Genomic DNA, 16,201 nt, shown 5'->3' on the forward strand with positions numbered 1-16,201 from the left:
CCCTAACATTTATAATTTATATGCGTATTACCTGGGAGAGGTAATTAGCTATAACATGTAGGTTAACAAATACTGACTTTCTGCTTTGTGCATATAATCATGCCTGTTACACATTACATTACAGTTTACATTAATGTCATGTCACCATGGATTCTTACAGCTGTTTTTTGCAGGTGATGTACCCTATAACAAAGCCAAAAAGAAATGCTCCTTACTACACTGAATTTGAGCTTAGTTTGCGCATATGCAAGTATGGCAAGTGCGGGACTCACGATGCGTCAGATTTAATAACTCTCTAATGTTCCTCCTTTTAAAGCTATTTTTGCGTTGCTCTTTGACCGGTTCTCATTATTATAGATGATTAGAACACATTAGGGAAATTTCCACAGAGAAATGTAGTTAAGCAGAAAGCAATACACCTTTTATTTTTAGACCTCTTTCTGTAAAAATCTCATTTCCTTGTAATTAATAAGAATTAATGAGAGTTTAGTTCTTCCAGCCGTGAAATGCTAAAGCTCAAATTTTAAATTCTAAAAGTAGTGAGTGCTTGTTGATTTGGTTATATAAAGGATGTGCACATATGCCATGTTTATCTTTAGTACAAGTGCTTTTAGCAGGGACACTAAAACTATGATTCCAAGTGGTACGCTAACAAACACCCCGGTTTAGCTAGATGTCAGATCACGTGACAACTTTGACATATGGAATTCAAGAGATTCCACAATATCGGGGTCCTTCTGTATTAGTTTTATAACTTTGATCAGTGACAATTTGCATTCTAATTCGAATTAACATAGTAAACATATGACTGTAAGAAAGACTTGATTTGTTAATTTTTATTTGAAATCAACTAAAATTGACTACCTAATTTTGACATGGAAAAGTCTCTCATGGAATTTCTAAGCTCACTAGAATTTCTTCTAGATCGTGATGCTTGTAAAGGAGAATCCTCTGCTGGCAGAAGAAGCAGCTCTGACTAAATGCTACAAGGTGATGGATTTGATTTGTGAGAAATGTATGAAGCAAAGAGACATGAATGAAGTATTGGCTATGAAAATGCATTACATCAGCTGTATCTTTCAGAAATGTATTAACTTCCTAAAAGATGGAGAGAATAAACTGGACACTCTGATCAAAAGGTACCGGTTTTACCATGTCATGTGTGAAATACACACAAATGGATGATGTGTTATTGTATGAAGCCTTGTTATAGATGTAAAACTTAAGCATTTTAGCAGTAGTTGTTACTATTGGGATCACATTTAGTCTGCAAGAAACAAGGGGCAATTTTATACTTAGACTGAGTCATTATTCCATTCTGTGCTCTTTCCACCAGTGCTTTTGTTATCCCCGGTTCCAGGTGACGAATCTGAGGTTTGGAGAGGTTAAATAGTGTGCATACGATCAGACAGCTAGAAAGCAGCCCAGGTCCAAATGTGAGGATAGGTGTGCTATGCCATAGGCTGCTGCTCTGGATTCATGATGACACTGTGTATTTCCGTTACCGTACCTGGGAGAGCTGTGTCACCCTTGTTCTCTGACCACCAGGGGTCAAATTCTCCGATAGTTTTACTGGAGAAAAGTGAACTACATCGGAAGGGTGTGACTTGATGCGGGTTTTCATTCTTTGTTCAAATAACTGACATAGTAATAAGTAACTAGCTGACCTGATAACAGTGTTTAGTGTATTTTATGGTAGGGATTGCTTTTGTAAATACCACTGAAGGCCCCTAAACCTGATAAGGCTGAGCCTGACATGGACGTAAAGCAGCAGTTAGAATTGAGTCTATCGTCATGATTTCAAGAGACAATGAAAATCTTACGTTAGCAAGTAAGAAACTCCTACAAGTGTATGGGTTCAGCTGAGGGGAAACGCTTAGTGATTCAATTCCCTCCTATTACTCTTTTAAAAATATCTTGCAGCTTGTTAAAAGGCCGACCTTCTGATGGCTTTCCGATATATCAAGAAAAGATCATTAGAGAAAGTATCAGAAAATTTCCTTACTGTGAAGCTACACTTCTCCAGCAGCTGGTGCGAAGCATTGCTCCTGTTGAAATTGTAAGGTTCTTAATAACTCCGTTAACTCTATCAGTAAGACCCAATGACCGTATGTTGTGCAATGAAAAGCATTAATGAAGCAATTATTGTTTCAGAAAATTGTCAGCAACAAACATGGAGATAGGTCTGCCTGTTAACCCTGTTTCTGTTTGTCCATTTTTCTTCTCTCGAGCCTTTTCTTCCATTTATATAGCTCATGGTTTAATCAATAGTACTTCCCTATGTCGGAATATAGATGGTTATAGTGAAAATTTACATGTTAAATACCTCTGTAAAACCTGTAAAAGTGGGTACACATGTACTATGTAATACAGATACACACATGTTCACCTGTAGCTTGTGAAACACCAGTAGAGAGTCCCACGCTAGATGAAAGTTGAAATTGATTGTCTAGCTTGATGGCTTCCGGTGAGTGAAGATGTGAAGGGATGAGTGTGGGGCAGCTCGTTGTATGTCCTGATAAACAATCTCAAAATATGTCCCAGCTTCTTATAGCCTACCTTAATGCCTCTGATTTTATAAATTTTCTATTCGTAACAAAAAAAAAAAAAAATCTATTTATACTTCACAGCTATGGTAAATAAATTTTAACTTTTTTATCTGTTCTTTGAATTACTTATTGCCCTTTTGCAACATATTTATTTCAGGAGTATCTCATAAGATGCTCCCTGCCTTCACTATTTTGAACAGGTTTCTGTTCACCTTCTCTCCACCAGTCATGCTTTTATACATTTCCATCAACCCTTTATCAGCTATTTTCTCTTAGGCATAAAGTTCATGCATTGATTTATGCATGAGAGCTCTCCATGATTTCCCATAGAGACGCTTTCCCCATTTTAATATACTTGGCTATTTAGTATTCAACCTTTTGGAAAATTAAAGTTAGCAAATTATGAGGGTGGTTTATCAGTTATGAATGTGTTTTGACCACACATATCAAAATCCAGCCAACTATGAATTAAATAAATAAGGGTTTATTTATTTACTTAAACTTGGAAGCCCAAAGATAGGCAGACCAAATCTGGTACAGTGGCTCAAAAATATCGGGGACCCAAACATTTTCCATTCTTCCATTAGCCATCTAGATCACGGTACGCATGCGTTACGACCTTGTGGTTGCCAGGCATCCAATGCTTATCCTCCAAGCTTAGGTTCCTATCCTAGGCAGGTCTATAACTGGAAAACATAAGCTCCCAGAAACACTGCCTATGTCACATGACCACTCGTAGCTGCACAGGCATCTAGGAAAATGGGTCTTTTGGGCAGGTCTAAACACTGCTGCACTAAACAAAATTATGCCTCTATTAGTAAGGAATTTGGTGGAATGGTTGTCAGAGAAACAGCTAGCAGTGGCTGCTCTGGGGTATTTCCAGCACTAACAAGTGGTAGTAGACATTCTGCGTTCAAGGGAGAAAACACAAAAACTATAAATAGCTGCCCAGAGTACTTTAAAAAAGTCAACGCAAGTCAGTATAGAGGTCAACAATTCATCATCTTAGCCTTGTATCATAGATTCATGTAGTTAGTTTATGAAGTATAATGGTTATTTATCCTAGTGATCTGAGTGATGCAGGATATGTTTATTAATAAAGAAAAGATAGAATTTAATGCATTTGAAAAAACTTTCTCTCTAAAAATTTTTGTTCTTGAAGAGTTACATATTCTGCTCTGTGGAAAACTTGATTTATCTGGAATGCTTGTGATTGCTGCAGATAGCCACTGTTTACTTCTGAACGGGTTTCCTTATACTGCAAGTTCATAAGCCTGAAGCAGTGCTAACCTTTTCCGTAACACGGTGTTCTCCCAGCTGGCTACCCTGAGGGTCACCTCTGCCCTTTCTGACAATGCTGATGCCCGATCCCTGCTGCAGAGGTTGATTCCCTCTGCCTCGTGTGCAACTCTGGCTTCTGCCTATCCCAGCATCCAGCAGGAAGTGTGAAGCATGGACACACTTAAGGAATGTTGCTCCAGCATTATAAAAGATTATATTCTTAATGCTACTTTGCTTTATCAATTCATAGTGTATATTTTAAGTTCTGGAAGGCTATAATATATCTGATTTTATAGGACACATTGAATACAGTATCCTGTTTGTAGGCCGAATGTTTTCCATGGGTGGAGCTTTGCTACTTAAACTCATTCTTATTTAACAAAGCAGATGACAAGATTTTCTATAGCAAGAAAGAGTTCTTGTCATCCAGTAGTGGCAAGAAAGAGTCCATGTGGTTACTCAGCTGTGCCATCAATTTTTTCCTGAAGTAATAGTTCACATTAGTAGCCATGCTTCTAGCAAAATACCATTTAGTCTTATCTTTGGTTACATCTGTGAGAATATTATGTTCTGACTCCCACCCAAATCCCATTTTGGGGAGGATTTGGGACAGGTCTCAGTCAATTTCGTGAAAAAAGTATTTGAACAGAAAAATGTAATTTGTAAATCTGTTGAATATATCATACTCTGTTGATTTGTGGACTACACTGTTGTCTACTTTTGAGGCAAAATCATTATGTAGATTAATAAGTGTTTAGTGTAACACTAAGTACCAGTGATTCTCAAACTTTTAGTATGTTTCGGAATTACCTGTAATAATGCAGGTACATCGAGCACATGCTTAGAGATTCTAAATCAGAAGGTATGGGATAGTAGGATCGATCTGAATTTTCTCCGATGCATACCATCATTTGAGCACAACTGCCATAGACCTTCATTCCTGGTGAAATTATTTAGATATCTAGTATCTGTGGTTTCAGTTTACCTATATTTTCCCCTCACCATTATACTATCTTAATTCCAAAAGAGAACTCTTAGCATTTTAATATGAAAGGAAACCCAGTCCTTATTGTGTGTTTTCAGGAGGAACATGACAATTTCAAAATGAATGTTACTAAAATACTTCTTCAATCTTTTGAATATTTTGTTTGACTATCTTGATATACAGAACAGTGTAAAACAATGTTCTAAGAAAATTCCATTCTGAGCTCATTGTCCTGTATCTGAAATCTTTTGGGCTTATTGAATAATCTTAATTGAAAAATACTTTTATGCTAGAATAGGGCCAATTTTTTTAATCTTGCCATATTTGAAGCTATGACTTACCTTCCATATACTTTGCATAGAAAAACGTATACTGAAAAAGGTATTTGCCATTTTGTCATAGATAACATCTGTGTAATCTCTAGTCTTAATGATTTTGTCTCTTATATGTCTGCTTCTAGACAACATTGCTCATGGAGTGTCATCTCAGTAGTTTTTCAATGGTGATTTCAGAGTGTTTTCTCTCCGCTTTATACCCACTCTAGGGTTCTGATCCCACGGCATTTTCTGTACTTACCCAAGCCATCACTGGTCAGGTGGGTTTTGTAGACGTTGAATTTTGTACCACCTGCGGAGAAAAGGGAGCAAGCAAAAGATGCTCAGTATGCAAAATGGTAAGAAAGAAGTTCTTTGTAGTTCATTGGTATCTGGTTTAGATTTCATCCAAATTGAAAATTGAGTTTTAATATTCTGTAAACATAATGGTTGACATTAGTTTTCTAATAAATTATAATAGTTAGATATAAAGTATTGCATCTAAAACTTAAAAGTAATTTGGAAGAGAACTATGGGATAAATGTAGTTCTGTGCCGCCTTCTGCCAAATGCCCAGGCTGTCCCAACTTCTGTGCTGACCACCCAAAGAAAGAAAAGATTTGAATAAATGAATGGCTATAAGAGAAAGATTATCCATAGACAACTGAGGCTGGTGCAGATATGAGAACCTAGAATAGGACAATTCATAAATATATAATCTTAAATCTTCGGATATTGACTTTTACTACAATCTCTTCATCAACTCTTCCTTGTAAAACTTAACTTCCTTCTGACTGTCACTAGTTGTTCAGCTGTCTGGACTATACTACCCACCTCTGCCAGAATTATCTTTGTAAAGAGCCTATCTGCTTGTTGTATGCTTCTCACATTCACATATTGCACACATGCATCGGTCTGTACATTCACTGAACCCTACAGATAATGTTAATTTCCTGTTGTTTTTAAGGTTGACATTCTTCAGCATATTCTGCTATACCCTACGTCTCCAGCTTCATCTCCTTTACTTACTTACTTCTCTGAGCCTCAGTTTTCTTACGTGTGAAATGGGGCTAGAGTTGTGAGAATTAAGTGATACCATCTGCATTGGTTAAGTATCACTGCACATAAACGCACTCCAAAATTCAGTCTTTAAAGCAACAGTCATTATTTCTCCCACGTTTGTGGTTAGCTGGGCTCAGCCAGGGCACTTCTGTTCGTTGTGTCTCTAACCCTCCCTGGACCAGCAGGCCTGCCTGAGTGGGTTCTCATGGTGATGGCAGAAGAATAAGCGGGCAAGTTGAAACACACAAGGACTCTTCAGATTGCCATGCTAACTCATTCCTTTGGCCAAAACGTGTCACATGGCCAAATCTGAGGTCAATTCTCCTCCCCTTCAGTGAGAAGAACTTTGTGATCACATGGGAAAGTGTATGGATGCAGGGAAGAATTGGGACCAATAATGCAGTCAACACCATCTAGGTGGAAGGCATATTATCTTGCAAAAATCTAAGCTCCATTTACGCAAACTTCTTACTGTCCTTGAACAAACATTCATTTTCCTATTCCTGCATTTTTGTACAAGATATTCCCTGTACTTGCAATGCTTATTATCCATTTCTTTGTCCACTGACTCCCCCACCTAGCATGAGTCACTGCTTCCTCGGTGCTCCCTTTGCTGTTATTATACATCCCGTACTAGGATATAAATTATGTTGGTAGGTGTCTGTCTCCCTACATGCTGCCCCCTCCTGCCTTTTCTCAACCCGAGCTTGCTCTGGGATAACAATGGTGTCTTTTTTGTCCTTATACTGTACCAGTCCTGGCAAATGGTAGGTTCTTAGGTCAATCATTTGTTAGAACCTTTGGTAGACCATTTGGTAGACCATCCTTTATTGTTATAAAGTGTAAGCTAAAAATTACAAATACAAATCAATACACATCCACACATCATGGTTTTAAAATAAAGTATAGAAAACGTAACACTTTAACAGCATAGCTCTTGGTTTAATGTCATCATTAGAAAATCCTGCAGTCACAGCTCTTGAAACTAAACCTACAACTGCTTTCTTTCAGGTAATATATTGCGATCAGACCTGCCAGAAGACACACTGGTTTGCACATAAGAAACTCTGTAAGCATCTCAAGGACATTTATGAGAAACAACAGTTGGAGGCTGCCAAAGGAAAGAGTGAAGAGGAGAAGGGTGCGTATATAAAAAGCGAGCTCATTCTGCTCCTCAGTGAGGAGAGGAATGGTAGATGATAGGAACACAGGACGCACAGGAACTGAGTCTTCTCCGGGGACCAAGGGGGCTTGGGGGTCACCAACATAAGGATCACACTGAAACTCAAATGTGTCCCTGTTTTGAATCCTTGGGATAATATGTAGAATGTAGTCAGTGTACATGTCACTGGGAAACAGAAGACATAAAACTCTGACAAATGTAGTTTATTCTACATTTTACTTTCTGACTCAGCAGACTGCCCTGGAACAGTGGGATGCTTCTCAGTATTTACTTATATTCTCATAAAGGATGTTAAGGTCTATGACTAAGTGAATAATTAAATGTCCCCTAATGGCTACCCAAAGATTTTAAGGTCGGAAGCTTTTAAATTTCTTAATTATAAAACTGCAGGTGAAATTACAGAACAGATTTATGAATGACAAATTAAATTGCAGATCTAATAATGCACAGATAAATTACTACAAGTGTCAGGGCAGTGAGTTCCGTAGTATTGTTCATCTCTGTCCCTCATGAGGTGTATGACTCATCTGCATCAGAAACAGGGAGTTGCTTCAACAACGATTTGCATACTGGAGAGGGGAGCCACACCCACTCCTGCACCCCACCCCAGAGAATGTAGCTTACATTTTGGGGAGTGCTTGGAGTCTGAAACAGTTGCCCAGGTGACTTTGATACTAAGCACTTCCACCTTCACCCGTCAAGGGACATTGTCCCCTTTACCACTTGGGTGAGAAACACTATTAGTGGGATTGAATAATTTGTAGAAAATTTAATTTATATAAATAAATTGTTCAGAGGATAGTCAGGCTTTCTGACTGCCATGCTTCCTCCTGCTTTCCGGACAAAACTCATATCCTGTGTGTTGAGGGCAGTGAGTAACAGCTGGTCGTGGTCTAAACAAGAGGTGAGAGAATAGGAATGTCGGTGGAGTGGGAACTCCCGACTGTTAAACATCAGTCCTTGCCACACTAGTCTCAGTGTTAGAAATACCTTTATTTGCAATAAATGTAGGATAAGCTTTATCATCCCCTGCTTTGTAGGTAAGGAAACAACTTTGTGCTGTCAGTGATCTCGCCTCAGACACCAAGCGAGTTTATGGCAAAGCTGTCTTTGAATGCAGATTGTGTCAGATCCCAGACAACAATCCTGATTTCAAGGCCTTACTTTGGCGCCAGAGGTCTAAGTTCAAATGTGGCGTTACTAGCTGTGAAACGTTAAGCAAGTTACCGAACCCTTCTCTTCTCATTTCCCCATGTGTAAAATAATGATAATAGAGAATAATTTACCTCATGTGGTTATTATGAGGATTAAATAATACACATAAAGTGCTTAGAAGAGTGTCTGGCAACAAAATGACTTTTTTCTTCTTTCCCTTTTATCAGATGGCAAACTCGATGTCAATTCTAATTGTGTTAATGAAGAGCAGCCAGAGGCTGAAACGACAGTCTCCCAAGTGGACTGCCATCCTAAAGAGTGTGTGGAAGGGGAGAGAGCAGCTCTCCAGTGTGATGCTGGGCTGGAAGGCTCACAGGATACTACTGCAGGTCCACAGGTGTCTGAGGAGTAAAAGAGAACAAAGGCCAGCTTGGATGCTCCTCACCCCGGCAGGTAGCTGGAGAACTCACGTGACTGTGCCCTCACTGCCTGTGACACCCGCAAGGCACTGTGGCAGGATTTCATAGAATAAGTGCTTTCCAGCAAAGCTCTGTCTACCATGTCCTAGTTTCCTGCTGGTTTCTGTTCTATAATTGGACAGATAGTCCTAGGGAAAAAATTTTTTTTTTTTTCAAAATATAGGAGAAATATTTCTATTTCTTTTCTGAGACCAGTTTTCCAGCAATTGTTTTCAAAGGAAAATAAATCCCCTTGAAGAAGAAATACAGGCTCTAGGGAACAAAAGGGGCAGCGGAACAGGTATAGGAGAAAGGAGATTTTTCAGGAAAGGAAAACTTTTATAGCCACAGAGATGGGTAGTTAAAAGAATCATAAGTTATATGTGAATAAAATGCATATAAATAGCACTTAGAATAGTGAAATTCTGCTTATTAGGATGTAACAAAATGAAGAAAGGCTGTATGGTAAAAGATCTTTGTAATAGTTCCGCTAATTATAGTTTTCTATAGAAATGATCTTGAGTTGTCTGAACTTTATGTTGTTCCTGCAGTGACGTTTTATCTACAGTATTTGTATCTTTAGAAATGTCAAATTTTTGGCATTGTCAGAGTTATCTCAGCATGTGAATTTAAAAGAAAAAAGTATCATGAATGTCTTGATTAAATAATGGCTAAACATTCTGTTTCCACAATTGTAAAACTAATTCATGTGTCATATTCCACTTGAAAGGCTGACTTTTATCTTCCTGTAAGCTTTTCTTGTGACCTTTCCTGTCCAGAAACTGATTTATAACTAATTTATAGAATGTTCTTGCATCAGTTTTTAGAGAGTATAGTATTTAAACAGAGCTAGAATGTGATAGCGGAAGACAGTGCTGTTTCATAGTTTCTTGTGTTGATTGTAAAATAAATTGTGCCTTTTAATATAACCAACTCACATCTTGTTTCATAGTTCATTGCTACCAGGGGATGGCAAATATTAGAGAAGTATTAGAGAACTTAACAAATATTAGGAAACTTAGCAAATATTGGAGAACAAAGTAATAATTATTTTAATATGTACAATTGCAAATCAAAATGACTAGAATTCTCACCACAACTTCACTGATCAAATTCTTCCATCTTGCTGGTTCTTTTCCCTTACACTCAATTACTTTTCTCCCAGCCCCAAACACATACATCTTTTGCACACCCTATACCATGCTGTTGCAGGAAGCTTTCATATGGGTAAATTCAGTGTTAAGAGATGTAACTGGTTAGGAATTCAGTAGGCATTTTGTCTGAACCTGTCAATCATGTCAGCCTCCCTTCATTCAGCAAGGTACCTCATCTACACAGATAAACAATTATTTTTGGGTAGTAAAATAGTCCTCTCAGGTTGCCCTTGCCCACAAATATGTTTTTTACCTGCGTTCCCTGATTTTTAATTGTTTCTTGTGTTTGTGTTGCCATCATTCTGTTTTGTCATCATGGTCCCTGTCTTTGGATATCGTGGAGAGTTATTTAAAAAGCAGAAGGAAATAGGAAAATGAAGTGGTGTGGCAATGTAGCAGTAATTTTCCCCTTCATTGAAATGAATGTTGATAGGAATCGAACTCCAACACAGCTATAATTGACACAAATAGGAACTTTTACATCGGCCACAGGGGCTTCAGGTATAAACCAGGTCAATATCAAAATTTTCCACGAATGTATTTCAGGGAAGGGGTGGTCATAAAATGAAGTTTAAGAGAAAATTATGTTGGTTCTGATTATAATTCCTTCCTTTGTCATAAATAACCTAAAATAGATGTTTCCATTATAACACCATGAAAACCGGTGGTCATCCCAGTTTTTTTGTTTTGTTTTTTTTTTTACTATGTTGGATTATTTTCAGTATGTCATTAAGAACCTTTTTTCAAACAAAAATAGGACCTAAAGGATTAGGACAGTCTCACTATTCCAATATATCTTGTACTATTAAAGCATCATTTGTATAGACAAAAAGCAAGATCTTAATTTAGTAAGAAGCAAATTTCTTCTTCCGCCTATGAATTTCTTCAGTAGATAAACGGGATATATATTTTTACCCCAAAAGATAGCTATAACCTAGTTTCTATATCCTTTAAACATGAAGGCACCTTTTTAAATGGTGATCATAACTTGTCTGGAATAATTCAAGTAGGTATATAATTGGCAAATTCAGGGCAATGTTGCTAGTTAATTGATAAACTCATACAAAACTACTTTATCCCAGGATGGTTGCAAATGGGTAAGATTTAAATGTGAAAACAAACAAACAAACAAAATCAATTCCAGAAGAAACCATGAGAGAATTCTTAACAACTTTGGCATGAAGGAGGTCTTCCTAAATATGACACTAAACCCAGAAGCCACAAAAGGAAACTCATTCAGCTATATTCAAAAAAATAATCGGAACACTTCTGTTCTGGGAAGATGAAGTAGCCATCTTTTCCCTATGCCGCCCACTAAGTAAAACTAAAACCCATGGACATCATACATAAAACTAACAGCAGAAGGCAGAGACCTCAGTCAGGATCTAGTCAGTGATACTTTGTTCTCTGGGTTTTGTTTTTTGCCTCATATTTCCCAGTCTCGGAGCTGAGGTAGCCAGCCACATGGAAAAATCAGCTACAGACAAAAATAAGCCTCAGCACACAAACAGCAGCCAGTCTGCTGTTCTGCCCTGTGGACTGTGAGCTCAAGCCTGAAACATCACTCCTACCTCAACTCCTAGTCTGCCCCAGCCTGCCCTGCAAATGTTGGACTGGTGAGACCCCACAATGTCATGAGCCGATTCCTCAAAATAAATTGCTCTGTCTTTATGCATATATGCTGTTGATTCTGTTTCTCTGAAGAACCCTGGCTAATGGACCAGATGTCCAAGTTTGGGCTGCTAATAACAAACGACCGTAGACTAAGGTGGCTTATATGACAAACATTGATTTCTCACAGCTCGGGAGGCTGGAACTTGGAGATCTGGGGGCTGGCATTGTCAAGTCTTGGGGAGTGCCCTCCTCCAGGTGTACAGAGGGCCGCCTTGCTGTGTCCTCACAGGGCAGAAGTAGGGCAAGCTAGCTCTTTAGTCTCGTAAGATCACTAATTCCATTCATGTGCGCTCCACCGGCATGACCCAGTTACGTCTCAAAGGCCTGACCTCCACGTACCATCTCATTGGGGATTACATTGCAACATATAAATTTGAGAGGGACACAAACATTCAGTCTTTGACACCAGGTGTAGTCCCTAAGGGACACAGCTGCTCTTGGGGTAAGAATAATTGCATTAACCAACATCTATTAAGCATTTACTCTGAAAAACCACTCTGCCTAACACACTATATACATTACTGTGTTTCCCTGAAAATAAGACCTAGCCGGACCATCAGCTCTAATGCATTTTTTGGAGCAAAAATTAATATAAGACCTATTACTATATTATATTATATTATATTATATTATATTATATTATATTATATTATATTATATTATATTATATTATATTATATTATACCCGGTCTTATATAAAACCCAGTCTTATAGTAAAGTAAGGCCAGGACTTACATTAATTTTTGCTCCAAAAGACGCATTAGAGCTAATGGTCTGGCTAGGTCTTATTTTCGGGGAAACACCATATCTAACTTAAACCTTGAGATTCCATGAGATAACCATGATTATTATTTTAAATAATAAGAAATTGAAGCCTAGGGAAGTGAACTATAACATGTCCAAGTAACATAACTAAAATGGAAGAGCTAAGTAAGGTCTGTGTGATTCCAGAGCCGCAGCTTCTGGCCACTGCCCTCTCAGATCTATATGTCACTGTTTCCTGCTTCCTAGTCATGAGAGCTGGTGGATCCTGGAATAAATATGCTTTCACTTGAGCCAGCTTAAATGGGTCTCTGTTGTTTAAAAGAAAGAACTTAATTAAAAGCACCCTCTCAATTGTGTGTTCTATTTTGGTAGAGTTTTAGGTTACTTAAGGATCACGTCTTCTCTATTTTGTGTTTCTCCCCAAATGGTATTTACTACTGTTTTCCAATCACAGCCAGTTAGTCACCCTTCATTACTGAATAAACACATTTAGTATTGAGGAGTGCATTTTAAAGCGAATCTTTTTCTTCAAGCAAATGAAACATATTTCCATTAGTTCTCTAAAAAGCAGATTAAAATTTTCTAGCCATATTTTTGTAATTGTAATAGATATTTTTAAGTCTGTTTCAGTGACTATAGGCTTAAAAATACCAGACTATACATTCTTTTACTGCTCTTTTAATCGCTAACTTGGAGATTATAATATCCCCTCCTTAACTTATTATGATCCAATTAAAAATTAATACTTTTGTCATACAGGGTATCATGCAGGGACTCATACAGGGTCTCAGCTCCCGCTCCCCACATAAGAACGCAGGATATGGTGAAGCCAAAAAGGAATACACACAGAGCCATAGACAGGGGAGTCATACCACTATAGTCTCGCTGGCAGCTGGGTTGGAGACACAGGAAGCAGGAGCCACACAATCCGCAACCTGCACTCAGCCATGCTAACTGCAGTCTGTGCTTGCCAGCCACCATCTTCTTGCCAACCCCTCTTTGCTGCTAGCTTAGCCACGGCAGTTATATTAGTGGCCAATGGCTCACTGGTTACACCTGACAGCCAACTAGCCACAGCTGATGGCCATCCAATCACAGTTGATGGCCATTTACTACCTGAGGCAGCACCTTTCCACGTGAGTCCGAGAGCCTGGAAACTGCACTCCTGGCTCTGTCCCCACAACTTCTTATGCAATGCATGGGCCAGCTTAAAGCCAATCGCAAATATATACCGTTTCCATCATGAAATGGATTGTCGCTGTGCCCACCCAACATTATTGCGTGGTGGGTCTGATATACTCGTACTCAGCTCACGATGAGTAGCTTTGATCCAACTGCTACGTGATGATCAACAGTCAAGCGCTCAGTTCTCAAATGGATGCAATAGCATGCCAAGAACTGCTGACTGAATAGTGACTTGTTCTGTGCTGCTGATGGTGTGGCCTTATTCACGAACCCCTGAAGACTGGACTATGACTCTGCAATCCCAGCCTGCCGGAGACTTCACGAGGCATCCTTACCTACAAGTACTTCTAGCACCATGGTTTATGCTGGGATACTGTGTTACTTAATTTGTTACTCCGTAACCAGTTACCCCAAAAGTTATCAGCTTGCAACGTCAATAAGTACCATCTTATATAGTTTCTGCAGGGCAGAAATGCAGGAGCAGCTTCACTGGGTGGTTCTGGCTTGCGGTTTCTCAGGAGAGTGCCGTGAAGTTGTCAGCTAGGGCTGCACTCATCTGAAGCTTTAATGGGTCTGGTCTGGAGGATGTGCTTGCAAGGTGGTTAAGTGGGTCTGAAGATGGCTTGCCACTCACCTGGCTGTTGGCAGAAGGCCTTAGTTTCTCCCTGGCTTTTGGAAGGAGGGCTAAGTTCCTCATGACATGGACCTCTTCAGAGGTCTGCTTAAGTATCCACATGATACGGCAGCTGACGTCCTGCAGAATAAGTGATCCAGGAGAGGAAGCAAAAGAACATTTCAATTCTTTCTATGACCTACTCTTCGGAAGCCACACCATCATTCTTGCCCTGGTATCAGCCACTCACCCACAATGCCAAACTCTCTTTTTCTTTCTCTCAGCTGCAACCTTCTGCCAAGGACCATACCTGGATTTCAGACTTTGGCTGTGCCCAGAATCACAGGTGCCCACAGGTAAAAGGATATTGCAGATTCTCAGAGACGGTTCACTACTCCCTCTGGGGCTTTCATCTCTTGCCTGTTCTGATTTCAGCCCCACTTCTACCATGTGTCTATGTTACAGTGTGGTGGTTTGAAGCATCATCAGATAGGGGGAAACTTGACTCTGCTTTTTATGAGCTTTTGATCTAACTCTTCAACTTAGCTGGAGAAAACCAGCAATGTGTTTGAGTTACCTTCACTGTCCAGTTTTGTGTCTAAATACCAGGCAACTGCCGAAAGCGGTTCTGGTTTCTCTTTCCTTCAGCAGAATTCTTCTGGCTAGGCCAACCTCAGATCATTAGCCCACACACAGAACTGGCAAATACCTCCAAAGGTGAGACTTAAAAAAGCAGTAGACTGGATAAATACATTGTGGTATAGTCGTATAGTGGGATACTCTACAGCATGAGAACAATAGAATTACTGCTACTAGCAACAACATGGGTGAATTTTACAATGTTGAGTAAAAGAAACCAGACAAAAAATAATTCAACTTCTATGATTCCATTTATATGCTTTTCAAAAACAGATACAATTAATATATAGTTTAGAAATCAGGAAGCTTTTAAAGTGCTGGTAATGCTCTATTTCTTGATCTAGGATACTAGTTACATGAATGTCTTCAATGTTTGCAAATTTGTTGACTTGAGTAGTGATGGTTTGTGTACATTTCTATATACATGTTTTGCTTCAACAAAATCTTAGTATAAAATGTAGGAATTATTTTACATTATTGGTGTTTCTGTTTATATTTAAATGTTTCAAATAATACAGAATAAATATGTAATATGCTAAATCACAGAAAAGTTTAATATACAGATAAACCACTAGGGTTTCTAGAAATACCAGGGGTTATCTCAGTATAACTGTGAGCATTTGAGCAGGTTGTGTCCCTTTCTCTTCAAGGTATTTTTCCTCTCGTGTTGGCACTGTATCCCAGTTCAGAGAGGTAATAGCCATCACTGATCTCTTCATGGACCTTAGAAAAACAGCATCTTCTGGGTCATCAAACACCATTCTACAAAAGTGGCAATTATGTCAGGAAAAAAAAATCAATTAGGCCAAAATTCATTTTTAACTTAAATGACTCATTATCCTATTTCTCTTCATTATTTGTAGTATAGTACCACTAACAAATAACTTTTGGGCTCTACTGACAAATGATTTTCAGGATATGGAACACTGTTTTTATTGTATACATAGTTTATTTTAAAAATAGAGTTTTGACCATATTTGGGATCAGCTATTACAGTTTAGGTCTCACACATTCATGCATTCATGTTTTAAACCAGTGTTAAATGAAATGATTAAAATATTTCTAGATCTCATATGCATATTAGTATCTTACACACATTTTATTGGAAAGTTATTATTTTACTACATTATGCCATATTTTATAAATGGGCTTGGGGATAATATTTTTCAACACTGAATGCAAAGA

At 38.5% G+C, this 16,201-nt stretch overlaps 2 protein-coding genes across 2 annotated transcripts in view; one reads left to right on the top strand and one right to left on the bottom strand.

Moving 5' to 3' along the window:
- Positions 1–9,923, top strand: part of ANKMY2 (ankyrin repeat and MYND domain containing 2) — a 34,297-nt gene extending 24,374 nt beyond the window's left edge. Inside the window, exons 6-10 of the mRNA XM_019727144.3 lie at positions 925–1,139; positions 1,924–2,059; positions 5,360–5,488; positions 7,202–7,331; positions 8,756–9,923. Of these exons, the coding sequence (XP_019582703.3) occupies positions 925–1,139; positions 1,924–2,059; positions 5,360–5,488; positions 7,202–7,331; positions 8,756–8,940 (795 nt within the window). The 3' untranslated portion in view covers positions 8,941–9,923. The remainder of the gene's footprint in view (positions 1–924; positions 1,140–1,923; positions 2,060–5,359; positions 5,489–7,201; positions 7,332–8,755) is intronic.
- Positions 9,924–15,068: 5,145 nt separating this feature from the next.
- LRRC72 (leucine rich repeat containing 72) overlaps positions 15,069–16,201 on the bottom strand; it is a 38,532-nt gene continuing 37,399 nt past the window's right edge. Inside the window, exon 9 of the mRNA XM_088797602.1 lies at positions 15,069–15,778. Within this exon, the coding sequence (XP_088653728.1) occupies positions 15,613–15,778 (166 nt within the window). The 3' untranslated portion in view covers positions 15,069–15,612. The remainder of the gene's footprint in view (positions 15,779–16,201) is intronic.

The sequence above is a fragment of the Rhinolophus sinicus genome, chromosome 4, assembly GCF_057876585.1.
Source record: "Rhinolophus sinicus isolate RSI-liver-muscle chromosome 4, RSI-T2T, whole genome shotgun sequence".
In the NCBI taxonomy this organism is placed as follows: domain Eukaryota; kingdom Metazoa; phylum Chordata; class Mammalia; order Chiroptera; family Rhinolophidae; genus Rhinolophus; species Rhinolophus sinicus.